At 53.2% G+C, this 26,400-nt stretch overlaps 3 protein-coding genes across 17 annotated transcripts; all 3 read right to left on the bottom strand.

The window, feature by feature from the left end:
• Positions 1 to 1,583: 1,583 nt before the first annotated feature.
• Positions 1,584 to 10,979, bottom strand: Fxyd5 (FXYD domain-containing ion transport regulator 5). Of its 4 annotated transcripts, none has more exons than XM_063272422.1 (9): positions 10,896 to 10,914; positions 10,238 to 10,298; positions 9,001 to 9,069; positions 8,016 to 8,078; positions 6,776 to 6,883; positions 5,394 to 5,474; positions 4,365 to 4,394; positions 4,174 to 4,248; positions 1,584 to 1,884 (listed from the first exon to the last, which is right to left on the bottom strand). In XM_063272422.1, the coding sequence occupies exons 1-9, from the start codon at positions 10,899 to 10,901 to the stop codon at positions 1,835 to 1,837; spliced, it is 543 nt and encodes a 180-aa protein (XP_063128492.1). In that variant the 5' UTR covers positions 10,902 to 10,914; the 3' UTR covers positions 1,584 to 1,834. The 4 variants fall into 4 exon arrangements, with proteins under 4 accessions (XP_063128492.1, NP_001257617.1, NP_068709.2 ...); NM_001270688.1 differs by lacking the exon at positions 10,896 to 10,914 and adding an exon at positions 10,939 to 10,979 and having other exon boundaries at positions 1,587 to 1,884; NM_021909.2 differs by lacking the exon at positions 10,896 to 10,914 and adding an exon at positions 10,939 to 10,979 and having other exon boundaries at positions 1,587 to 1,884; positions 10,238 to 10,402.
• Positions 10,980 to 11,327: 348 nt separating this feature from the next.
• Fxyd7 (FXYD domain-containing ion transport regulator 7) lies at positions 11,328 to 20,664 on the bottom strand. Of its 2 annotated transcripts, none has more exons than XM_063272563.1 (6): positions 20,485 to 20,664; positions 16,228 to 16,257; positions 13,964 to 14,038; positions 13,683 to 13,716; positions 13,535 to 13,575; positions 11,328 to 11,734 (listed from the first exon to the last, which is right to left on the bottom strand). In XM_063272563.1, exons 1-6 carry the CDS (start codon positions 20,513 to 20,515, stop codon positions 11,712 to 11,714), a joined length of 234 nt encoding a protein of 77 aa, XP_063128633.1. In that variant the 5' UTR covers positions 20,516 to 20,664; the 3' UTR covers positions 11,328 to 11,711. The 2 variants fall into 2 exon arrangements, with proteins under 2 accessions (XP_063128633.1, NP_071291.1); NM_022008.1 differs by having other exon boundaries at positions 13,674 to 13,716; positions 20,485 to 20,602.
• A 148-nt stretch (positions 20,665 to 20,812) lies between these two features.
• Fxyd1 (FXYD domain-containing ion transport regulator 1) lies at positions 20,813 to 24,902 on the bottom strand. 11 transcript variants are annotated; one of them, XM_017589629.3, is made up of 9 exons: positions 24,756 to 24,876; positions 23,922 to 24,032; positions 23,488 to 23,552; positions 23,035 to 23,067; positions 22,533 to 22,607; positions 22,157 to 22,193; positions 21,267 to 21,316; positions 21,072 to 21,126; positions 20,813 to 20,948 (listed from the first exon to the last, which is right to left on the bottom strand). In XM_017589629.3, the coding sequence occupies exons 1-8, from the start codon at positions 24,758 to 24,760 to the stop codon at positions 21,104 to 21,106; spliced, it is 399 nt and encodes a 132-aa protein (XP_017445118.1). In that variant the 5' UTR covers positions 24,761 to 24,876; the 3' UTR covers positions 20,813 to 20,948; positions 21,072 to 21,103. The 11 variants fall into 11 exon arrangements, with proteins under 11 accessions (XP_017445118.1, XP_063128255.1, XP_038944710.1 ...); XM_063272185.1 differs by having other exon boundaries at positions 23,922 to 24,012; positions 24,756 to 24,874; XM_039088782.2 differs by lacking the exon at positions 22,533 to 22,607 and having other exon boundaries at positions 24,756 to 24,902.
• Between the last annotated feature and the right edge of the window lie 1,498 nt (positions 24,903 to 26,400).

Below are 26,400 nucleotides of genomic sequence, written 5' to 3' on the forward strand. Positions count from 1 at the left end.
ATAAACTTCATCTCATTATCATTGCATAGCAATTTTTTTTAGACGAAATGTATTTAAATCAGCAAGACATGGTTGGTCCACACTTACAATCCCAACAGCTGAGGAACTGAGACAGAGGACATTGAGTGTGAGACCAGCTTGGGCAAAGAAATGTGTCTGTCTCAGAACTAACAAAGGACAGTAGTACACGGGGCTCAGTTGGTAAAGTGCTTCACAAGCACGTGAGAGACCCTGGGCTCAGCCCCTAGCACCATATGAAACTGAGTGTGGTAAGCGCACGTCTGTAATACCAGCCCTCAGGGGGTGGAAACAGGAAGAATGTCAAAAGTTTGAGGCCAGCCTGGGCTACAGAGACAGGTCTTCCTTAAATAGTGACATTTTCAGATGACTTGATGTGTGTGTGTGTGTGTGTGTGTGTGTGTGTGTGTGTGAGAGAGAGAGAGAGAGAGAGAGAGAAACAGAGACAGAGACAGAGACAGAGACAGAGAGAGACCTTTGTTGCTGATTGATTGATAGATTTGGCTTGATTTTTTTCCCTGAGATGTGAAAAAAAATGTTTGTTTATACCAGATAGGTTATTTTTAAGACAGGAAGTCCTGTAGCCCAGGCTAGACTTCAACTTGAGATATGAAGCCCAGGACATTGAAGTTCTGATCCCCCTGCCTCCATCTTACAAGTGGTGACATTCCAGGCATGCTCCGGTTCAAACTTCTGTTTGTATTGGGCAGGCACGCGGCTCAGCTGCACACCCTGTCCAAGGTCTTCTCTTCTTTCTTATGACTTATTTTCTCCGTATTTCCTCATGGTTCATACCCTGATGACATGATTTCATAATCCCCAGCTCACCCTGACCTGAAGTTCTTGCAGCTGCATTATGCAAACCCCCTGCCTGGGACTTGGTCTCTTGACTGTGTGTGACCCTGACCATAATCTTGGAGAAGACGCTTATCCCTCCCCACAACACCCCGAGCCTGAAAGAGTCTTGTGGCTGCACTTACCTGGGCTCTCCCAATAAGGAGGAGTCCATGGAACTCCAGGAATTGTTTGCCAGAGCCCACCCTTCCTCCATTGGACTCTCCCAGGCTCTCTCTGCTCATGGCCCATACCAGAGCCCCATAGCCTCCCTGGTGGACAAGCTCTAAGCAAGAAGTCCTCCTGAAGCCATACTTGTGGGCTTTTGCAGGAGGCAGCTCAAGGGTGCGGGCTGCGTATTCACGCCTGTGCATGCATCCTGAGGGGCAGGCAGAGTGACCGGCAGTGTGAAGATAAGAGGGTAACTGTACACGGGGGTCCCCACATCATGCTTACCCATGCCCTGACTGATACCAGGGTATGCTGGTTATAACCCAGGCTCCTGAACAGAGGTCCTGTCTGTCAACCACGACAGATCCTGACCACGTCCCCCGTCCGTGAACACACCAGGCCTCCCCTTCTCCCCAACCTTACTGTCCTTGTTGTCTGAGTATGTACTACCTACTATGAAGTACTATGTAGTAGCCTTACCTACTCCCTAGGGCTCCAAACCCAGCCCTGCCTCTTCCTCCCATTCCTGTGCCACGAATTCACAGAAGACAGAGGCCACGGAAGAGAGACCATGTGGATTTATCTGAACAGGATAGGCAGGATCACAGCAGTGCCTGGGGAGACCTCTCTCCTCAGGGTGGGAAGACCATTTAGCCTTAGGCCTGGCTCCCTCCGGTGGCCTCTTCCTTTGAGGATCCATTTATGTTGACCACTCTGTTGGCTCTTGGAGCAGAGGGAGGGAGGCAGGGGTGGTGAACTGGTATGGTATGGCGGCTCCAGTTGGGGTGCCCATCAGGGTGCTGGCTCCCACTCACCTGTGGCGATTCAGGCATAACTGAGAGAACTGTCTACACTTCCCACCTGGAAGAGAGAGAAACTGTTGGCCCATGATTTGGAAACCGTACTGATTATCACGTAATTACTGGGAACCGGCTGGGGGGTGGGGGGGTCAATCTGGGCCTCAGGAAGCTCCCAGGGAAGGGGGCTGGCAAGACTGTTTGCTGCTGAGTCAGACGTCCTGAGTTCTAGTCCTGGGAACTATGTGGCAGAAAGAGGAAAGCAGGGGCTAAGGAGACCGCTCAGTGGTTGCTCTTTGAGAGGCCTTGGTTTCAATTCCCAGCACCAACGTGAGGCTCATAACTGTGCATAACTGCGGGTCCATGGAATCCAATGCCCTCGTCTGGTGTGCAGACATACAGACAGACAAAACACCCATATGCATAAAGTAAGTGAATAAATCTTTGTTTTAAAAAAGGGAGAAGACTAACTCATGAGCATTATCCTCTGATCTCTGCATGTGCGCGTGCAGACACACACACACACACACACACGCATACACATACACACACACACACACACACACTGAGATGAATAATTGCAGGGTGCAGTGGGGGCAGAACAGCCTGTGCAAAGGCTCCTGTGGTGAAGAAACGGACATGGACATGAGAGGCTGGGACCTGGATCAGAGTCAGTCTGGTATGGCATAGAGTTAAAAAGCCAAGGGGCCATGGGAAGATGGCAGCTACCTGCTTCTCTGGCCTCCTCTTCTGTTTTCCCTGTCTGTTAGTGCGTGTGCTTGGGTGTGTCCCTCGTCTTTGAAGCTGGGTCCTCAGTACTCAGGGTTGGGACTGAGAGGGTTGGCAGCTGTGAGAGGCAGAGTCTAGGGGCACCCAGGAGGTTAGAGCACTGCTCGCCCACCCGTTAGTCCTCGAGAGGGTGTGTTGCCATAGGAAGACCAGCCAGTCTACTCCCTGCTCTCTTACTTCCTGTCTTTTCATGTGACCTCTTTGGCCCCACAACCTCCCCCACCAGAGGTGGACATGGAGTGTTTTCCTCAGTTGGGCTGCGCTGTATTTTCTTTGACGACAGAGTCCTTTGCTGAACCTGGCGCACATTGATGCAGCTGGGGTGGCTGGCTCTCTCTCTCTCTTCAGCATAGGTGGGTATCACCCGGATACCCAGGCTGGGCGACTGAACTCAGGTCCTCAAGAAAGCACTTTGCCCACCGATACTTCCCAAGCCCGTGGATCCCTTCCTAAGCTGTTAACACTTCTCTAAGTTGATCCAGTTGGGTATTTGATCGCAATGAGAAGAGCAACTGACCTAGCTCTCATGGATAAATGAAGTCGGGGCGGAGGGGTGTGGCTTGGTTGATAGAGCGCTTGGCTGGCATGGGTTTGGTTCCCAGTGCTGCATTAACTGGCTATGCCTATAACCTAAGCACTTGGGAGGTAGAGGCAGGGGGATCAGAAGTTCAAGGTTAAGATTGTAGCTCAGTGGTTAGTAATGACCAAGTCCCACCACCCATGTAGGGAGACTCACATCACCTGAAGCGCCCAACTCTGGGGTATCCAACGCTCTCTTCTGTCTGCCATGGCATCTGGACTCACACATGCACACACACACACACACACACACACACACATACACATACACACATTCACACATACACATACACATATACACACATACACACACATACACACACATACACACACACACACACACACACACACACACACACACACACACAGATATTCAAGGTTATCTTTGGCCAACATGAGCCTCTGTCTCAAAACAAACCACACCCCCAAACTGTTGATCAATGAGACACACACCTAAAACCTCAGGAGGCTGAGGCAGGAGGATTGTGAGTTTGAGGCCAGCCTGAGCAGCACAGTGAGACCCTGTCTCAAAAGGGTGAACGAGGTCTTGTTTTCTCATCTCACAAATGAAGCTGGCCCTTGGCTTATAAGGAAGTGGGATTAGTGGATATGTTAGCAGTCATCCAAGCCTGCATAGCTTCATTCTGTGTGTCTCTGCCTCTCGCATCCGGGTACTACCATGGGACTGAGCCCAGGAAGAAAAGCACAACGGGGGCCAGGCATGCACCCTGGGAACAGCGCCCCCTGAACAGCGCCCCCTGCTGACTCAGCCCTGCTGCAACCAGGAGAGCAGCCCAGCTGGACACAACTGGCAGGCTCAGCTGAGTCACCCCTGGGGTGGCCTGCAGGGCTGCTGAGTTTGCACAGCCTTGCCCAGGGGTTTCAAGTCTCTGATCCTCAGTCACCATGCAGCCCAGCCCAGCCCACCCCCACTCCCGCCCCCACCCCCACCATCCTGCCCTTTCCGCCCATGCCACACTCTCACTAGTGAGGATGATAATTCCAGTAATGAACAGCACTGCCGCCACCAGCAGCCCCCGTTTCCGGAGGGTGGTATTGTCTGTGGAGAAAGAAATGGAGGTGTCAGGCCAGGGAGGGGGGTGCCTTTGTCTTTCCTCCCTACTTATCTCTAGCGGAGGGTGGGGTGAGAGGGGAGGGAGAGGAAGGATAACTTACCGTAGTAGAAGGGGCTGTTCTCATTGGGATCTAGAGGGGGAAGATATATGTAAGTAAGAGCTTGGCGGACATTTGTGGAGTGAGTAAGTGAAATGCTGTGCTAGTGACTGGGGACACCTGGGCCTCCATCTCCTCAGGCCCTAGAACAGAAATGGAAGTCCTCACTGGGACATGCCATGAAGTCTCTATACCTTCTCTCCTCAATCTGCCTCACTTCCAGCACCCACTCCTCTCCCTGCTCCTGAGTCCAACTAGACAGCCTCTCACCTCAGAGCCTCCATACCGAGGCTCCCTCTCCCAGAATGAGAAGCTCCTGGCACCTCCTTCAACCATAGCCTTCTTTGATTCTGTGTACCTGCATTCTCTAATCCCTAACTTTTCTCGGTTTTTCTCGAGAACACATTAAAAATCACCTGATATCTAAGTATTCCAACTATTATCTGCTGTCTTCCTCCACTACCGTGTCAGTTTCAGAGCGTCCCACTATGTAGCCCAGGCTGTTGTGGAACTTGCTATATGTAGTCCAGGCTAGCCTCAAACTTGCAGCCATCTTCCTTCTGTTTCCCGAGTGCAAGGATTACAGGGATGTAATAATACCACCACGCCCACCAACAGCAAAGATATATCTGTCTTGTTCATAGCCGCCTGGCACACGCATGACTATACAGACGACATGGACACATGGCTTCTAAGTCATCGGTGAGGGTTGAATGGGCAGGAAGTGGGGGATATCAGAGCGGAAGAATCGGGATGACCAAATGGAGCCCCTGTTGGTCCACAATTGATCTTAAGTTGTGTGAATGACCCTATAGTGGCTAGAAGAGCCGTCCCGTGAGCCTAGCCTTAATTCCAATTTCGAAAATTCAGAGCTCAGAAAGCAACCTCCTAACCATGCCACCTGGTGACCTGGCTAGTTCTGGTGGCATTTAGGCGTGTGCTGCCACCCAGTCTCACAGCACAGTGTTCCGGCACAGCCACCTCCGTGGCATGAGCCCTGCCAATTTTCCCACAAGGCAAAGAGGTACTAACCCAGTGGATTCTCAATGTAGGATGGAGGCATGTAACCTTTGGGTGGGCTGGGAGATTTGATCCTGGAGAGTGCCGGGGTACCTTCAGGTGATAGGCAGAAAAAATGGTCAGAAGACAGTGGAAGCCAGGAGGAGCCTCAGAGGCAGACACAGGGATATGGATGTAATAACAGGGTTACATCTGGGGTGCAGTGCACACACATCTCCCACTCATACTCTGGCAACAAGCACCTGCCTGCGCTCCCCACGCTGGATCATCTGCTCAGCGCACTGGCCCCTCCTCTGAACCTCCACTCAAAACCCAAGGGCAGAAGCCGGGATTTCATAGACTTGGTTCCCTACAGCCTGGAGATACTTATTTAAAATATTCTGAGCATCACTTCTACGTTCGGACCAAAGTACTACACAGGGCATTCTCTTTTTAATTTTAATTTAATTAAAAATGCTGGAGGCAGGGTCTGCCATGTACCCCACGCCGGCCTCATGGTCTCACTCCTGATCTCTGACATCACACAAAGGTTAAGGGGTCATCTGCGGCCTTAGTCTCAACTGAACTCTTTCCAAAACGTGCTGCCACCAAAAACCTACTTGTCTCGGAGAAACTACTTCCTTCCTGGTTCTGGGCTGTATAGACTTTTCCAGTGGGGAACGAGGCTTCATTGACCAATCAGAACAGCCTGCTTTCAGGCTTCCATTGGATCAGACCAGGACATGTGATCTCAACCAGGCCAATGAGAGTCAAGCCCAGACTTGGCAGGGGTTATGGGAAAAGGGTTGTGTGCTTGAGTATGGGGCACTTTGCTACCAAGGAATAAAATGGACGAAGACAAGAGAGGCACAGCAAGCAATTTAGACATACTGGCTATGCTTAGTTTCCTCGGTCCAGCTATGCCTGATACCCTACCTTCAGGCTTTACAGACTTGAGCCAATACATCTTTTTTTAAAGGTTTATTTTGCAACTGAAAAGCTCTGTTGTGACAGAAAAAAGACACAAAGGAAACTCACAACTCCACTTCTCAGTGCCAGCCCAGCAATGGAGAAAAGGACAGTCAGTCGGCTCATCTATTGCACCGGGACAAGGCATACTAGAATGTTCCAACGTGGAGTTGCTTGCTATGAAGTAGCTTCATTAAGGACCTAAGGTCGTTCTTGAAGTATCACTGACTTTAACCCAAAATCCTCCAAACATCTTCACACATGCTTGCACGCATTCGCGCGCGCATGCGAACACACACACACACACACACACACACACACACACACACACACACACACACACACAGAGTTTATTAGCAATTCCCCAGGAGCCTGCTTTAAGAAAAGCACTCCCAAAACAGAGGAAATTAAACAAAAATCAATGCTGCCGGCCCGGGGCTCTCTACCTTTCTCGCTGCTTGTAAGTGGCCCTGGATCTGTCACTGGATTCGCAGTGGCCATTTCGGTCAGTTGCTGGGTCTTGGTTTTGGCTGCTGTCTGGCTTCCTGTGGCTTCTACTTTGGTCAAAGAAAAGGAGGGGAGGGTAAGAACTGACAGGGAGTGATGTGCTCAGTTCCCCAAACTGCCTGGCAGGCTCCCTCCACATGGTGGTATTCCAGGCTGAAATAACAGGTGTCACTTTGGGACACTTTGTTGGGATAGAGTGGGGACTCTTTTTGAACACTGCAGGAGAATGAAATGTGTGCCCATTACCAGGACATTTCTTTGAAAACTAAACAAACGAAAACTGAGTCTCTGCAGACTGACTTTAAGATTTTAATCCTCTTGCCCGAGCTTGACATAGAACTGTGCTGGTATAGAACAACTTTCATTTGTTATTTGGGATTGAACTCAGAATTGTGTACATGATAGTCCTGGTACCACTGAGCCCCCAGCCCCTCACTGGGGGATCCTAGGCAGGGGCTCTACCACTGAGCCACACTCCCAGCCCCTCACTGGGGGATTCTAGGCAGGGGCTCTACCACTGAGCCACGCCCCCAGCCCCTCACTGGGGGATTCTAGAGAGGGGCTCTACCACTGAGCCACGCCCCCAGCCCCTCACTGGGGGATTCTAGGCAGGGGCTCTACCACTGTGCCATGCCTTCAACACCACTAAACATTTAACTAAAGAAATTATAAGGGTTGGGGATTTAGCTCAGTGGTAGAGCACTTGCCTAGGAAGCACAAGGCCCTGGGTTCGATCCCCAGCTCCGAAAAAAAGAACCAAAAAAAAAAAAAAAAAGAAATTATAACAAAAAACAAAAACATCTAAAGAGATACAGACCTGAGCGGACACTGTGGCTGAGCAGGCACCGGAAGTGTCTATAAACAGCTAGTGCTCAACTTTTAAAAATGGGTCAATTAAAAAGATACTTTGCTTTTAAGTCAATGGGATTGGGTGCTAGATAAACACAGGCTACACATTCTGTAAATGCCAACACTCCAGAGGCTGAGGCAAGAGGACTGCCCTGAGTTCAACGCTACCCTGGGCTACAAAGCATTAATGTCTGGACAAAATTAGTAAGTAATAGAGTGCGGCTGGCAAGGGTCTACAGCCATGGTGTGCTGGGGTGAGTAAGGAAACAGCAGAAGTCAGAGGTAAGGATGCAAGTGTGGGCTCTGCCTCCCCCTTCCCCTTCCTCTCACCGCCAGCTTCACTGGTCCAGATGGGAGGAGTGGTCTGGACTCCTGGGCTGGTTTGATCTGGAACTGGGGTAAAAACAGGGTCAGAGAGAGAAGTGAGAAAGGAGCAGCAGAGAATTGCAGGTGAAGACTGGAGGGTTTCCATAGCAACTCTAGTTTTTTTTTTCCTTTAATGCCTGTATGTGTGCAAGGTGGGCAGAGGCACATTCCCGTGTCTTTCCTGAAGAGCCACCTGCCTTCCCTTCTTTGAGACAGGCTCTCTTGTTCCCTTGAGATTCACCACGTGTAAGTTAAGCAGACAAGCCCTGGGGATCTATCTGCCTGCTTGTTTCCCCACCTTGGGGCTTACAACCACATGACATTATGCCGGGCCTTTTATAAAAGTTCTGGGGATTGAATCGGGGTCCTCATAGTTGTGAGGCAAGTCTTTTCCCCACTGCCCTCTACTTCCTTTTGAGGCTGAGAGAGAGGAATTCAGGCTCCTTGATAAGCACTCAAGCAGGACACCTGGACCTTCCCTGCCTCCACACCCATCAGCAAGACTCAGATGTCTCTCCTGAAAAAAGGTGTTTGACTCAGTTTCCCAAACTTCTCTGACCACAAACCACTATCATCTGCTCTAATCAGAACTCCTGGGTCAGGCACGGAGGGGTGCCTGTCATCCCAGCACTCAGTGGGTGGTTCCTGGTTGGAGAATCCTCCTCCCCTGAAATCAAATGGGGCAACGGATGATAGAGAAAGATTGAGCTCTAGATTATGGGCAATGAGAAGCTGACTGGGGATGAACTCCACCCAGCACAACCAGAAACAAGAGTTGGTTCTAGGTTCCTCGTAGTAGCATTTTTTAAGCACCTAGACCAAACCATTACTGAACTTCCATCCCTAAGGTTTTTTTTCCCCCAGTTACACAAATATAAATTTCCCTCATTGGTTCAAGCATGGTGGTGGTGTTGCCCATAGTAAGAATTTCACCGATCACCTTTCTTACCTGGGACATGAGTAGTCACAGAACTCTGGTGCGCTGTAAAACTGGATCTGGGTTTTTCTGGTGTCTGCCCTGGAGAAAACAAGGCTGAGTGGTCAGGAAGGAGTGAGTCTCTCACCTGCTTCTCATGTCTTCTGTCCTACCATGCCTGACACTCTGAAGTCCCAGGGAGATCGGCTTTGACTGGGTCACTCCACAGTCCTGAGAGTGATTTAGGTCTTTATACTGCCACAGGACCTTTGCACACTCTTGTGGGATAGGCTCATTGGGAGTGCAGGTGCTAGGGGCCAGCCAGGGCCATGGAGCACATTCTGTTGCCGACCTCTTCTTCCTCACTCCGTGACCTGGGCCACTGACATCCCTTTCCTGCGCCTCCTTTGCCTTCTCTGAAAAGCAGAGGCTAATAACTGAGTGTGGCTCCCTGCCCTGTAGGCAGACAGCTAGGGAGGGAAGGGGCTTGCTCCTCATGCTTCATGGGCTACACCCTGTCTCCTCCCACGGGGGCACCCAGCATCCTTTGCAGCCAGAAGTCACCTGTGAATACCCACACCAGGACAGACCCTGCAGGCTCAGAGCCCAGGGCAGCTGTACCTCACTCTAGGGAAAGCCACAATTTTTACCTGGTCCCACCTCTTCTTGTTGATTCCACCCCAACCAGTCTTTCACTGTCTGTCAGATTCATTGGGCTCATCACCATCTAAGCAGGCAGCAGCTCCTTCCTCTTCCTGTGTCGACCCCGCCCCCGTGTATGCTCACCGAACAACAGACAAGGTACGGAACTAACTGCCCAACCACCTAGGCACTTTTAGAAGTACTTTCCAGACCAGAGTGAGGGTCTCCGAGCCCCAGCTTCGACCCCTTTGCCTGGCTGTATTCTCAGAAAACCCATCAGTTCTGCTTTGCTGAGAGCCTGGGGTTTCCTGGCCGCCGAGTAGAAAACTGACACCAATCTCTCAGCCAAGTCAAACTCAGCAAGTTCTTCTCAGAGGTGAAAGGGAGGATGCTCAGCAGGACAGGCTCCAGCCAGACCCTCTGGAATCAGCCACCCGAGGTCTAAAGTGTCCAAAGACAGTGCAACCCAGAGCCTGCCTTGCCAACCCCACTTCCTGGTGCCCGCTCACTCGGTTGGGGGAGAGTGAGGAAATGGTACACGGCATTTGAGCTTTGCAAACACCCACCTAGCTGCCTCCTGGGGCTGGAGAGGGGTTTGGGGTGGGGAGGAACCGATGAGGTGTCTTACCTTCACTAGGCAGAATCAGGGCGACAATGGTGAGGAGACACAGCTGACTGGGCGGTGACATCTGTTGGGCAAGTGGAGGCAAAGGTGAGGTATAGCCCCTCGGCACCCCCTCCCCTTGCAGCCTCCTCAGAGCAGGTCTGGCTTCAAGGACCCTCTGGTATCTGCCTTTGGGGAGAGATGTTTTTTTAGTCCCAAACCACCATCCCCTTCTTCTACAAGTTGATCCCCAAAGAAAACCAGAAGCATCAGGCGACCCTGGCTTCCTGACACCCCTGAGGCAAAGAAGCCACCCCCTGCTCCTGAAGCTGGAGTTGATCCTCCTGACCCGTGGTTCCTGAGTAGAGGAAGCCAGTGGCCCGCGGCGTCTGCTCCCTCGAGGGCTGGAGCCCAAAGTAGCGGGGCCAGGAGGGAACAGGAAGGGTGACTAACACAGGGCTGCTCTCAAAGGAAAAAGTGAGCTGGTGTCCGGCAGCCCTGCAGGCACCACCGCGCCCAGCACCCGCGCTAGGAGGATTGTAGAGGGACTGGTCTGCCCGTCTGGGGACTGAGGTGACTCCGGGGAGACTGAGGTAGAAAGGGTGCCCACAGAGGAAACAGAGTGAATGCGAGGTACAGAGGTATCGAGAGAACCCTTTCCTCCTCCCAAGCTGCTTCCCACCTGCATGCGTGGCCCTAAGCAATAGAGCAAAGGAAGGACTTACGTCCGAGCCCAAGGTCTCCAGACTGAAGTGTCAGAGTACCGCGTGGGAGCTGCCTCAGGGCGGAGGGTGTGGCCAGGGGCGAGGACGCAGGCAGGCGGGGACCAGAGCGTCTCAGTCATTTCCTCTCGCGTTTCCAGGCCCCACAGGCAGGGGTGGGAGCTGGGGAAGGGGAGGACGTGGGGGACTGAGGGCGGTGGCCTCCACCTGAGGGTCTGAGGGACGCAGATGGGGACAAAGGTGCAGAGGAAGGACGACCCCTTGGGGAGGTGTGGAAGGAAGGATGTGGTGAGAGGAGGAGGCCCTGGGGGAGGAGGAGGAGGGGACAGGACAGCCGCCTCAGCCTCCCACCCAGTCCTCTGGTGCCCACAGACGACAACACACAGACAGAACCGGGAGAAACCGATTGCACATTTATTAAGCTCAAGATGTGGACCCTGAGGGGACAGCGGGGAAGGTCCTGGAGAAGGAGACCAGGAGATGCAGGAAGGAGGGACACGAGGATCCCAGGGCACTGGGGACAGACTCCTGAATCCCAGGAGCTGGAGGCCTGAGTCTCTGGGTCTGGGGTACAAATAGGCTCTTTGGGGATCGTCGTCGTTGCCACGGCCTGGGGAGGGAGAGCGAGCAGGGTGCATTGGCTCCGGCCTTGGTATGGGTGTGGCGGCTCATTGGGGGAGCACTCCCTGGCGCCAGGCTGGGTCCCCACCGCCTTCTCTGGGTCCTCAGGCTCCTGCGCTCTGGCCAGGGACAGCAGTGGAAATCTGCAGAGGATCCTACACACCGCCACCTCCAGGGGCTGGGAACAGAAGGGAAGCCATGTTACTGACCTAAGGAAGGAAAGACTCAAGAGTCCAAGGATGCTTGTCCTCTGGCAAGCCTTAGGGAGTTCTCCTGTCTTCCCCACCCCTGGTATCTGGCCACCAAAGGGAAATCTTCATGGCTGCTCTCTGCCCCATCTCAAGCAATGGAGGAAGGGAATCCTGCTGTGGTGGACACCCAAGGCCAACCTGAGTGTTTTGGGAGGCTTAAAGTCTCCTTGGAAGAGACCCCACCTCATGCTATACCCCCAAGCTCCTTTTCTGCATATGCCCTAGACAACTTAGAATCTAGCAAGTGTCCTTCCTCCAGGCCTCTACTTCCCTTCCAGAACAGGCTGCCTTTGTTCTCCTGCCTCAGCCAAGGCTGGACCAAACACCTGCATCCACCCTGCTCCAGCACCACAAAGAGATACCCTTGATGATCTTAAATCTCTTTTAGAATATATGAAACATGATATAATTTCTCACGCAACCTCCCCCATTTCAATTTAGTTCTTTAAGCACCACCCTTTGTCATAAGATACCCACCCCCCATACAGGGTTTCTCTGTGTAGCCCTGGCTGTCATGGAACTCACTCTGTAGACCCAGTTGGCCTCGAACTCAGAGATCCACCTGCTTCTGCCTCCTACTAAGATTAAAGATGTGCACAGCCACTACCTGGCTGTCATAAGATTTTAATGGGAAGCCACCCCAATGGCTCACACCTGTCACCCCAGCACTTGGGAGGCTGAGGCAGGAGGATGACTGTGAGTATAAGGTTGGCCTGGGCTACACAGTGAGTTCTTGTGCAGACAGGACTACAGTAAGACATTGTAAAAGGAAGAGTTTTTATTCCTCCAAAGTCCTTCAGGAGGAAACAACTCTAAAATTAAAAAAAAAAATTCTCCCATGGGCACGCCTCACGACTTTATGACTTTCATCCTTACCACCCCCTTAACCCCTGTCTTAACATCTTCCTGTCCCTGTGCCCCAACCCTCCCTTCTCTCCTCTCCTCTACACCAGCTTCCTTCTCCCTTACTTCCTTCCAGCCAGAATATTTTTTCTTCTTCTTGTTCTTGAGTCTTGTGTGTAGCCCAGGCTTCTCTTAAACACTCTCTATAGCTAGGAATGACCTCGAACTCCTGATTCTCCTGTTTCTACCACTCCAGTGTGCTGAGACTACGGACAGGCACCGTGCCCAGTTTGGGCATCTCTGGGGACTGAACCCAGGGCCTCAAGCATTAAACATCCCCACTAACACCCCCCGCCCACTTTAGGACAGTGTCACCATGTAGCCTTGGCTGGCCTGGAACTCACAGAGATCCACCCTTACTTACTTCCCACCTCACTGGAAGCCTCCAGTGCCGGAATTAGAGGTATGCACCACCATTCCTTGCTCACCTCACCCCCATTTTAAATCTGTATTCCATGCTTCTCCTGGATGCCTTTATTCAGCGGCCTGCCCTCTCTTCCCTTCCTCTCCCTTCTCTCCCCTGCCCTGCCCTTTCCTTGTGGGCCCTCTGGAAGGCAGAGGTGAAGAAAGTCTGTGTGGGTTTCCCAGGTGCTGGCGTCTCCCAGCCTCTCAGACTTCCCCAGCTACACCCCACCAAGCTTTCTGAGACTTGCATTTCTTTGGGACCTCCTTGAGATACTGCTAGAATCTCTCCCTCTGTGGCCCCAGCCTCCAAGGGACCTAGAATCTGACCCCCCCCCCCCCGTTTCCAGGTTTCCCCCGCCTCCCCAGGTAGCCCTCTAAGGATCCTGCTACTTCTAAGTGTCCCTCAGAACCACGCTCACCTGAGGAGGGCAGTTCCGACTTACAGGATTTGCATGTTGGGCTGTAGAGAGAGAGAGAGGAGGAGGCTTAACAGAGGTCAGGGTAGGCTCCCGAGCCCTATGTTAGGAGTCTCCGTCCCAGGACCCCGGGCTGCCCCACCTCTCAGACCTGGAGTCCGCCTTCCTGCACTTAACCTTCTTGCCTGTTAGGAAAGAGACAGCAGGGAGCAACGCGATGCGGGTGGGGCAGGAAGGGACAGAGCAGGGCAGGCCGAGGACCTTTGTGGGTAAGGATGGGACCAGCAGGAAACCCTCGAAAGATGGAGACTTTTGCAAGTGGGGATAGGGTGGGGTGGGCGGGAGACCCTCTAAGGTGGGGGCACTTGCAGGGGGGACCCCTAAGGTGGGGGCACTTGCAGGGGGGACCCCGCCAGTGGGGAGGGCACTTACTGATGATGATGATGATGCCCAGCACGAACATGATAGTGGCCAGGGTCATCCCCACAGTCTGCACGGTGGCATAGTCTAAGGGAGACAGGGGACCTCAGGACAGGGCAGCCCCAGCCAAGCCTGAGCCTCAGGCCAGCAGAACAAGAGAGCTGTCCTCTGAGCCCCCAACTCCGTCGCAGACTTAAGAATCCAAACTCTGAGGGGTTGGGGATTTAGGTCAGTGGTGTGCAAGGCCCTGGATTTAGTCCCCAGCTCCAAAAAAAAAAAAAAAAAAAAAAAAAAAAAAAAAAAAAATCCAGACTCTGCCTGGGCCAGACCTCTGCGCCTCTTACCCCACACTCCTCACCCAGACACTAAGCTCTACCCTTGCCTCTTCCCAGATCCTTATCTGGTCCTGCCTCACTGATCAAGGCCTGGACTATCCCGGCAGACCTCTCCATGGTCCTGCTGCCCCGCCCTCCGTCTCCCTCCCACAGCCACAAGAACCCTGTTCCTTTCGGTCAGGGCAGGCGCCTCCTGAGGCCTCTCTATGGCCCCTACAGTATTCTAAGCAGAAACCAATGTAAATCAGGATTCAAATCTCGGAGTCATTTTTTGGCGCTCCCCAAGTTGCTTCTCCGATTAGTCCTGGAGTCAATGGAGTCAATATTCGATGGAGACATTGATTACTACTTGTTACTGAGGCAGGCGGCAGTCTAGCCTGATTAACACAGTCCGTCTAGCACTGATATAATGAATGAGAGTCCTTCAGTGGATGACCTATTCCTGATCCTACTCGGACTTCAGGTACCCCCTCTTCCCACAGTCCTCTGCTTAGCTATATAAGCCTCCCTATTCCTAGAGCGTGCCAACCGTCCTGTCTTAGGACCTTTGCACCAGCCGCTTTCTCTACCCGAATGTTCCGTGTACAGGACTTCCTCACCAGCCCATGGGCTTAACTGATATTCACGTCCCAATTAAAAGTCTCAAGCTCCCAGGTCTCTCTAACCCATCCCCTAGTTTCCTTCATAAGAACGTATTGCTTTGAGATACGCAGTGAAAACTGACCTCAAACTCACAATCTCCCTGCTTCAGGCTTCTGAATGCTGGGAGGAATTATTCTCATCTCCAATACATGTGAGATATGAGGCTGCTGGAGCAAAAAGTCTGGTCTAGAAACTTCCCCATGGTGTCTCCAGAGCCTGGTGCAGGACCTGCACCCAGCACAGACAGGCACTACGTGTTATTTGCAGGGAGGAGACTTGGGGTAACTGGTGTGTGCACCCTGCATCTGCCCCTTCAGCGGCTGGCTCCAAGATGATCAAGCATTCATCAACAAACAAAAATCGCTAACAAAAATGAAAACTGCACACATGTACACACATACACACACACACACACACAAATCCCCAAGTCATGGCAGGGTGCGGTGTGGCTGCTCCTTCTGGGGGACTCAGGGACAGCCTCCCAATGAGCAATCAATATCTGATCTAAGGCCAGAAAGGAAAGAAGTCTTAGCTCATTGTGTAGAGAGCTGGGGGCAGGGGGTCATGTTCCTGGCAGAGAGAACAGCTAAGCCCAAAGGCGCTGAGGTAGTAAGGCCTATGAGGTGGACCTTATGCAGAAGCAAAGATGGACGGGGTCGAGGGACAGAAAGAAGAGGATTCAAGCTAGATCTCATATCCGTCAGACCCAGAGCTTCAGTGTCTTAGGAATGTTACTGGAACTCTTTCCGTAGTCCTCAATGGTGGGAAACGTTACTACGTCTTATTTGCAGGACGGTCCAAAGAGGCGAAATTGACTGCCCCAGTCCACCCAGCTAGGGAGTGGCTAAGTCAACATGTGAACCCTAGAGCTGTTTTACAACTCTTCCCAGGTTGCTCTCTGATTATTTCAGTGCACGAGCGCATGGTCCTCCTCATAATCCACGGATGTGTTGGGCGCTATTTGTTACTGAGGCAGGCAGATGCCCAGTCTGACTGTTGCAGTCCATGTGGCAATGACAGAATGAATGTGCTTGCCCCTCCCAGGTCTCCAAAGAGCAAGTCTTAGGTTGGTGCTTAAACCCCAGCTGATCTCTACCCTGAATCCAAGAAAAACAGGCTTTATGAGGCTCACAACCTTCATCAGAGGCTGCAGAAGGTAGGAGGCCAACCGCATTCCCCAGCCTGCCACTGCCCTCCGCAGACCCCTCTCCGGCTTGTGGCCTGTGGCCTGTAGCCTCAGTAGAAAGCACTCCTCCCTTCCAGCCCTAGGTTATCCCAGGCACAAGACAAAACACTCACCATAGAAAAAAGGATCTGTTTCTTCAGGAACTGTGGGGAAGAAGACAGGGGAAGAGAACAGGAAAAAACATGTTTCAGTGCTGGCTTCCTGAACATCTTTGAGGAGCAAGATGGACCAAGTGCTTCTTTATGGGACTTGGCATAGGCCATTCCTTGCTGCTGGACGGTTCTGCCTCATGGTAGAGCTCATAGGATGTTCATCAGACCCATTAATTCCATCAGTCAGTACCATGCCTTTGTGTAGTGCACAACCCACCCAGCTGTGCATGACAACCCTGCTCCTAGACCCCTTAGAGAGCTGGTACGTGCCTTGGAGTCATTCTGTGACACACATGAGCATGCATGCTTGCACACACACACACACATACACACACCACACATACACACACACACCACACCACACACACCACACTATATACACAGTACACACAAACACACACACCACACACAGACACACATCACACATACCACACCATACATACACTACACACACATACATACACACATAGCACACATACACAGACACCATGCATACCACACATACCACACACACCACACCACACCACACACACAAACACACCACATGGACCACAGCATACCACACACAAACTCCACACACACCACATACACCACACATTTACCACAAACACACAACCATACCACACACACAAGCATGCCATACACACACCACATACTCATGTATACACATACATCACACACACACACACACCACACACAAACATACCACATACACATGCATACACGCACACCACACACACACCATACACACAAACACACCACACACATACACACACCCCTATTGGCCGTGGACCTATCAGAGCCCAGTCCCTCAAGAGGACCACCAGACGGACGCATTGGCTTTCCATGAAGACTCCCTCAACCTTCCCAGCCACCCAAGGACCCCTGAGGTCATGAGGCTGCCACCTGTTTTCCTATCCACTTAGGCTGCCACCAAGTGCACTATGGGCAGCTGTGCTGATACTTATATTCCCTGTCACCTAAGACACCAGCAGCTTTGAGAGTTGGGATCAACCTTGTGGTAACTCTGTACTGTAAATGAGTCTTCTTCATCACATGAAACATAAGACCCTAAGTGGGTCCCCCTAACCTCAGAAAGTGTGTGTGTGTGTGTGTGTGTGCACACGTGCCCGTGTAACCTTTTCTCACCTTGCACCTTGCTCTAAATCCCTTCCAGCAGGCCATAAGAGCTGGTGGCCCACACCTATACCCCAGCACTTGGAAGCAGGAAATAAGACAGAGACATCAAGGACAGCCTGGGCTATCATGAGACCCTGCCAGGGAGAGGAGGAACTCAGACATCCTTCCACATAATATGCCCACCTTGGCCAGTCACAATAGCACATGCCTTTAAGCCCGGTACTAGGGAAGCAGAAGAAGGTGGATCTCTGTGAGTGTGAGGCCAGCCGGGGCTACATAGTGGTACCATGTCTTTAAAGATTAACTTAAAAGATGTCCACCCTGTAGCTGTTGGCTTCTTCCTGCAGCTCTACAACAGGATTCTGCAGCTTGTACCACAAGAAAAGGAGCTGGGTAATGGTTTTGCTGCCCTCCCTCTTCTGGGTTCTACTGGGGATGGGTGGGGCCGTGACTTTGGATCTGACCAATGAACGTTCAAGATCGTGAGTGTTTTGGCTGTCTTTGGGTGTGGAGGCCTCCTGCCTCCACCTACATCTTCGTAAGTGAGTAGTCACACCAGCGGTCTGCCTCCACTGAGACTTTTGGTACTATTTGTTACCAATGCTACCTGGAGCCTAAACTGACTGATATAGCGGGCTATGACACAGGATCATAACTAGCTCTGGTTTGTATGGTGTGTCTTCCAAGGTCTCTTGGTTTGGTGTTGATGTCTCTTTAATATTTGCCAAGTGAGTTGTTGTTTGGGGAATGTGATTTAGTTTTGCTCTTTGGGAAAAGATCCTACTATGTAGTCCAAGCTGGTCTTAAATTCACATTCCTCTTGCCTCGGTCTCCAGAGTGCTGGGATTACAAGCATGGATTACACCTGCTTCTTGCCTCACTTTAGGGCAAGAGAGAGAAAAAAAAATACTATTTTTTTCCATTTGTAGTGGTGATAAAAAAAAATAAAGCCCAGTAATATTTTTTTTTAAGAAGTTGATCCTCTGGAGGAAAAGTCTTAGATAAACATCAGTAAAAGGAATACTTTAGTAGGGCAAAATGCAGAAGCATTCAGCTCAGACCTAGCGTTTGAGAGTCATCTGTGCTGCAGTCTTAGTGTCGCCACCAGAGGGTGGGCAGATTGGTCTCAGCCATTCAGTCTGGTTCGCAGGAAGTTTTCTGGAATGAGTGAGTGAGTGAGTGAGTGAGTGAGTGAGTCTTCTAGGCTGCAGGTACTTGCACCAAAGATGGAGGCATTGGTTTCCCATACATCCCTTTTCCAGGTAATTCCCAGCCTGTCCCAGCATCTTCCTGAGCTCCTCCAAAGAACCTCGGAGGATCCCCCTGACCACAGGAGTCCCAGTCTTCAGGGTGTGGCTGGGTAAAGGGTGGAGCCAGGAGACAGGAAAAGCAACGTACACCACTCTTGGCTACTTGCCAGGCAGAGATCAGGAAGGAGGTGGTTGCTATGGAAACCAGGGCATCTTTCGAGGTGATGGGGTCCTGGTATTCCAGGCTGGGTGGGGTCCTGTGTGATGTTTTGGAGCTGGACAATCTTACCTCCCTTCTCTGCACCTGCAGACCTGGCTTCTGGCCGACCTGAGTGTTTTCGCTCCTCAAAATAGGGACCTAGACCCGGGTATGCCCACATCCTCATTCTGTTCTCCCTCCTGTTCTCTGGCATGAACCGCATCTCTGTTCTCTTCCTCAACAATTCATTAATTTGTTTCCGTAAGCTGCCTGAGAAGAATGCACCCGAGCTTTCCCTCCCCCGGGGTTTCCCAAGTCCTGCGGTCCCCTGTCAGGCTGTGACAGGGAGAAGGGGATTGGCGAGGCATCTGCCCTCCCACCTCTACCCGTCTGCTGCCATCGATCCTGCTAACCACCACCTCTGCGAAAAAGAAGCCCTGGGCTCCCGCCAGACCTGCTGGCTCAGCCCTGCCCCCTCTCTCTGGGGTGGCTCCCAGTCTCTGCAGCCCCTCACCCCGCCCTGCCTGGGATTCTGCAGCTAGGGCTCCGCACAGCACCTCCCCCTCCCCCCTGCTGGGAAAGAGGAAAGGAAAGGTGCTGTAAGAGTGAAATTAGGATTCTCTCCACCTTCAGTGACTCCACAGCACCCCCAGCCCCGTTCAAGCATCCTACCCTCCTCCTCCTCAGAGGACCACACAACAGAGGGGGGAGATCAGGAAACCACGGAGGGAGTCAGAGAGTGTTTAAGCCCATGAACATGAACGCGGATCTGGGTTAATGGGTGGGAAGTGTAAACCCAGTGCGGTTGGATGCGGGAAGACAAGTGTGTCTCCGCGATGAAACCATAAGTGCATGTGGGCTGGGAAAGGGGGTCCCCAACATTCCATTCCCACCATGCAGGTTCACCGCAGTGCTGCAGCCCCACCCGTTCCCCTCCTTCCATACTTGTCTATATTCCTCTGCCTCAGCCCCTCTTCCTTCCTCTGTCTGTCGTCTGTCTGTCTGTCTCCTCCCAACTCTGCATCTCTGAAAGCCTGGCACCCGGGGTTTTGTGCCTCTGTCTCTCCAGTTTCTCTTAGTCTCTATCTCTTTCAGGGGTTCTTAGTCCATCTCTGGTCACACCACCATCCTCTTCTCTCTCCCTTCAACCGTCCCTCTGTCTCTTAGCATCTGCCTGTCAAGGAATTTAGAAATATCAACACTATATTAGGCAAACATGGGATAATGAATCCCTCCCTTTGCTGGCCCATCTTGGGTTGCTGAAGTCTTCTAGAACCTCTTCTGACTGCAGAACCATCAGCTCCCATCCTTAAACCTCATCTCTTCCACCGCTGTGCTGGACCAGGCACCCGGTTGCCATAGCAACCGGTCCGCGCATCCTTTCTCTTGGGATTGTCACTCTCTAATCATAGGTCCCGCACAGGGAGGATATCACCTGGGAGAGGGTGCTCAAGAAACCCCAAGGGGTGTCAAAGAATATGATCTTGGGCTTCTGCCCATGACAGGGACAGATATCTCCCCTTCGTCTTCCTTCCAGTATGGGATTCTTCCCACATCCTGTCCCCTAAGCTCTTAGATCCTAGATTCACCCACCTCCTTCCTAGCACCCATTCCCCAGGCGACGCTCACCGTTTGTGGGGCTCTGGGTTGGGGTGGCCATGCTGAGCCTGAGCAGGGGGTTGCTGAATGCTGAGGCAGCGAAGGCGCGGCTGCAGCAGCTGGAAGCAGGACAGACTGATGTGGTGGGGTAAGGTGGGGGAGCCCTGGTAGAGTGGGGGCCTGTAGCCAATGGGGGCCCGAAGAGCCCGCCCCCGTCCAAGCCATCCCCCCGCCCCCGCCCCCGCCCACTGCTGACGTCCCCGCCCCTTCCCTAAGGGTGGGGGCGCCCCCTGCCGGGGCCACGGGGGGGGGCCTCCCGAGTTTTCGCAGGAGAGGCACTGAGATCAACTAAGCGCTATCAAGAAGGAAAACCGAGTTTTATTGGAGGTCTGAGCAGCAAGGGGTGTCCGAGAAGCAGGGCTGATGCAGGGGACGCTGGAGGTGGTCACAGGCGAGCAGCTGGGTGGGGAGAGGTGTCAGGTGCCAAGGGGGCTCTGCGGGGGTGAAGAGAGTGAGTGGCAAGCTCTCCTCGCCACGCTCCCACACTGGCACTTTGCCCCTTGCCTCCCTCCAACCCGCCAACCTCTCTCCCTCCTTCCTCCCATCAACTGCAGGACCTGGCTGAGTTTCCTGGAGCCAGGTGGAGGTTCTACCGCCTGCGGGTGGACAGACCTGAGAGGGATGCAGAGAGTTCTGGGGTCAGGGGGAGTCTGCAACCAGGGATAACTCTCCGCCAAACCCATTCTAAGCCCAAGAAGAGGGGCTCTTAAAAACAGCTGCCCCACAAACCCCCGCAGTATCCCCGAACTCACGGCGGATGGAGCTGCGGAAAGTTCCCTCCTCTTCGTCGGGTTCCCCAGTTCTGGGAAGGAACAGACAGAGGAATTCGGATGGACCAGGAGAGGTAGCCGCTTCTGAGAAGCCCCAGTGCAGGCCTTATTTCCAGACCCCCACCGTGGACTTGACATAGACGCGGTCCGTCAGAAACAGAAGCTTCCCGCTGCTGTTTCAGGGTGCGGCAGGAGGTGCTCCCAGCCTGCGCGGTGGAGGCCTCCGGGGTGTTGGGGAAGGCACTTGACATTGTTGGGGAGAGGGACGGTCACAGGGTCTTGGGAGATTTGGGACTTGGGTCCAGTGAGTGACCCTAAGTCACCTTACCTCCCCGTGCCTCAGTTTCCTCATATGCACAAACGGGATGGATGATGGAGCGCACCTCACCCGGGTGGGGTAAGGGATACATAATAGAAAACGGCGCCTGGCTCGTGGTGCGCACTCAACCATGCTAGAGGGTCGGTGGGAAGGCATCTGTGATCGTCTTAGCACGCAGAAGGCATGCCTACGTTGCCTGTGCTTTAAAGGTTTATTTCGAGAGGAATCCTGCGCGAGGATCCGGACTGGAGCTAAACTGGGCCGCCCTGTGAGGTGATCTCATTTCAGCGCGGCTGCTTCTGCCCAGCTTCGCCTCACCACGCTTGAGTTTCCATCTGCGGGGCTGGTGGGAGCCCAGCGCCCCCACTGGCTGGGCGCTGAGCCAGGCAGAGAGGGAGCTTGACCATCGCTCCGACCCAGGAGCCTGGCTTAGGGTTTAACACACACTAAGCGCTTAATACGTGTTCGACTGCAGAATGGGTGCATTTGCCGCCTCGCCCCCACCGCCTCTCCACTGCGGGAGGAGCGAGGGAGGTCCAGAGGGACCACTCACCTCTGCTGTTGGTTGAATTTGCACCGGCATCTTTTGCCTGTGGAGTGGGAGGGTATAGGCTGAGATTCCCTCTTGCTCCAGCATCCCTAGGCTCTCCTCCAAACTGGGGAGGCCGCAGGGGGTGGGACCTGGGGCAGGGCTGGAGGAAGGGTAGGATGTGGGGGCGTGGTCTGGGTGGGAGTTGAGGGGCGTGGTTTGAGGTGGGGGTGGGGTCTGTGTGTTGCGAGGTTGGAGTCAGGGTGGGATGTGGGAGAAGTGTTTGGAGACTGAGCCTGTGTTGGGCGTGTATAGTGCACAGGCTGTGTGTGTTGCTGGGAGTGGGGCTTGGGGAGGGAAGGCTGGAGGCGGGGTGGAGAAGACAGGTGCAGACACTCACTAAGGATGATAAGGATGCCCAAGATGAAGAGGATCCCAGCGATAGTGAGGCCGCCGATCCGCAGGGTGTGGTAATCTGTGGGCAGCCCCGGAGGAGGGTGACCAATGGGGAAGGGTATAGTTTGCAGGGCCAGGAGGAGGAGAGGGAAGGGGAAAGAGCAGATGTGTGAGGGGAGGAGAGGACAGGGTAGAGGAAGGAGGGAGGGAGGAGGTGGTGGAAAGGGGGAAGGAATGGCGAGGATGGCCACTCCGTAGGGGATGGGGCACCCATCTCCCCAACAGTGCAGTCCCAGTGAGACAGAGAGGTCAAATAGACAGGCAAGGGAGTCTCAGACAACTAGAGCAGGAGAGAGTGGAGGAAGAGTGTGCCTGAGTGTGTGTGTGTGTGTGTGTGTGTGTGTGTGAGAGAGAGAGAGAGAGAGAGAGAGAGAGAGAGAGAGAGAGAGAGAGAGAGAGAGGAGAGGAGAGAATAGAACACCCAGACCCCCTCTCGAAACCCTCACCGTAGGTGAATGGATCTGGTTCCTGCGGAGCTTCTAGAAAGAAAAATAAAGATCCGAATTAGAGTAGCTCCTGGGGTCTGTGGCAGGGAAAGGTATGAGGGGCTCTGCCTATCTTCTTGAGCCCGGAGTTTGGGTGCTACTGAGCCGTCGGCAGGTTTCCAGCCTATTCTGCACCCTGGAACCTCCGGCACTGGCCCGGCACCCTGACACCTTGCAGGTTGTTCATATTTCTGTCACCCAGAGACCTACCTTCCATCCACTCCCACTTTTACCTCACTCAGGCATCTTCCCCTCTCCCCTAGATGCCAGCCATGATCAGAGCCTATGTGGAGACCCCTGATCTCCTGTCACATGGGATCTAGTTTGGGGTCTCCCACTTGGTCTTCTTGGGGGGCTTTTCCCTGCCTCTGCCACCCACCTGGCTGAGATGCTGGGTACCTCCTTTGGACTCACCTGCACTGGCCATGGAGAGGAGACACACACAGACAATCAGGATGTGGCCGGGAGATGCCATTGCCCTAAGGAGTCATCCAGGGTCAAAAAATGTCCTCTGCTCTGCTCTCTTCCCCTTCTATAAAGGGCCTGAACCCATGGGGGTTAAGTCAAGGGCGGCCTAAGGACTTAACTGTCAGCCATTCAACTTGACTAGCTCCCCTGCTTCACCCCAAACCAAGTCTAAAACAAGTCCATAATGGGGGCAGGAGACTACACAGCATACAGAATATTGAGGCAGAGGTGGGGAGGGCAGACTCCTCAGGGGCTTCCCACAGGCTACCCCCAACAGACAGGTGGTCCCAGAGTCCCCAAACCTACCCTTGAAAGGGAAGCAAGCTATCTCCGGACACAGGTGGAATGCTGTGAGACAAACAGGACATGCCCAGCCTCACCTGCCCCTACACACCTCAGCCAGTGGTCTCTCCGTACTCAGGCAGTCCCAGTTCTCCTGCCCTCGGCCGCCTGCCCGCTCTCTCCCTGACCCTGGGTATAAATATCTCCCACTTCACCCGGGAGGAATTTGCTGCACACGGGCCACCATGGCAACAGCTCCCCCCCCCAACGACTCGGGGGGTCCTGTATAACACTGCTGGGGTGAGGCCCAGCCAGAAGTTATATCCCTACAGGCCACCCCATCTCCTTTCCTAGAAGCTGTGAGAAAAGGGGGAAACACCCCTCCCTTTGTCCTGCCCCTGGGTGACATCTTTCATAACAAGACTTTAGGCCAGTGAGTGACAAGCGGCCCATGCCTGAGAGAAGTCAAATGCTGTTTCAGGGACACACATATGGGCACAGACACACTTATGTACAGGTACACACACACACACACACACACACACACAAACACACACCCCGGCAGGATGGGTGTGGCTGGAATGGGGACAAACAACACCCTCTCCCCAAACTGCTGGTCTGAAGAACACAGGGTGTAGACATAAGCACAGACTCCTGCTCTAGGCCTAATATGCCCCTAAACAGCGACAGAAACAGACATATACAAATGAGTATCTAAGCTTCACCCCCAGTCAGGGGTCTCACAGCAGCCCGGGGAATAAGGGAGGAGTCACTAATTCTCCCGCCCCCATGCAACCCCTGTCCCCAGGCTCTCTCCTCCCTCTTGGGTCAGGCCTGCCTGAGAAGCCACAGGCTGGCCACTCTTGTTCCCAAAATAGGCCTCCCAGCTAGGGGAGCTGAGAGGCCTGGAGGGAGGGCTGGGGGACGCTCACCCCATTCACGCTGTCCCCTGCTGACAGAAGACCCCCAAATTTCCAGCTGTGCACCCTGGGAGCTAAGCACTTTGGACCCCCTGGCCCAGAACTGGATGCGCCTCCCCCGTAGGCTCCCTCCTGGCCACACCCCACTCTTGCCCTCCCCAACTAGCAACTGAAACTGGAGCCCAGGCTGGAGGGGGGCCAGGGGGCGGCCCCCAGCCCAGACTGCCCTGGTCCGCTAGCTAGATTAACTCTCTCAGCACGGCCCCAGGGGCAGCATGTGGCTGCATGTGGACTGGACTATGAGAGGGGACACACGCACATGCGCGCGCGCTCGCGCACACACACAGACACACACACACACACACACAGACACACACACACACACACATATGTAGGCACACACAGAGAGAGAGAGAGAGCCAGCTTCCAGACCAGAGTGTTTTCTGCTAGGCTTCCTGGGAATCAGCCCAGCTGGGGCCTAAGGTCACACAGCCTAAGAGCTTACCAGGCCGCTGACCTCTGACCCAGTGTTCTGCCAGCCTTTGACAACTAGTTTTGTTGTTGTTGTTGCTTTGTTAGTTTGCATGCGTGTTGTGCTGACTCAAATTCACCAGGAGTAACACACACACACACACACACACACACACACATACATGCACACACTGGGCTATGTGTGCAGCAATATAACCGGGCTATATAAGGAGACTCAGGAAGCAGAGGCAGAAGTTCAGGTAGAGAGTTCAAGGTCAACCTGACCTGCAGAGTGAGTTTGAGGCCAGCCTGAGCTACATAGACACACCTGCCTTCTCATTTAAAAAAAAAAAAAGACATTGGTGTGCCTCTGTCTGCTTTTACACACAGACACACAGGAAAACAGTCAACGCCAGACTCACACCCAGTGCTCCCATTCCCACACTACAAGGAGGTGAACACACAGCCGAGACCACGGGAGCGTGTGAGCACACCAACCGATTGACTGGGGAGGCTCTCCTTCCACGTGGCCATTGGCAGTGCACACACTGTGTGTGTGCCCCGTACACGGGCCACCAGTAAACTGGCACGCAGTAAATAGCTGTGTGTTTACTATACAGTCACAGACACAGGGCCACCCTCTCCAAAGCCACAGACTTGCATTTCATCTTGAAATCTCCACGCCTTTAGCACATGTAGCCCTGGCGACACCATTGGGGAAAACACTGCCGATGCTCTCCCAGGCTCTACAGACAGAAACCAGGGGCCAGACATGGGTTCAAGATTCCTTGTGTGACCCAGGGCTACTCTTGACACCTTACTGGTTCCCTTCAGCTGCCCTGGACTACAAAATGGAGAAGCCACTAACACCATATCTGTAACTCCAGGCCAGGCACAGAGGTCCGTGAACTTGACATTTTCTTGTCATCTCCATTTTAGAGACTGGTAAACTGAGGTCTAGGTAGGCAGAACTGATTTTCCTTAAGTCGTCTTCCTGGTCAACCAAATGTCCCCAGCCTCAAGCAAACAAACAGCAGCCCAGACACTATGCTCTATAGACACTGTCGCGAGTCTCAGAGATCTGCGTCCCTTCAATCTTCCTATGTGCCAGCATCATCCCTGATTAAAGAGAACCCTGGTGTTTACACAGTGCCAGGAAGGGGAGACAGGCAGTTAGCTATTCCAG

Source organism: Rattus norvegicus, chromosome 1 (assembly GCF_036323735.1).
Source record: "Rattus norvegicus strain BN/NHsdMcwi chromosome 1, GRCr8, whole genome shotgun sequence".
Lineage (NCBI taxonomy): Eukaryota > Metazoa > Chordata > Mammalia > Rodentia > Muridae > Rattus > Rattus norvegicus.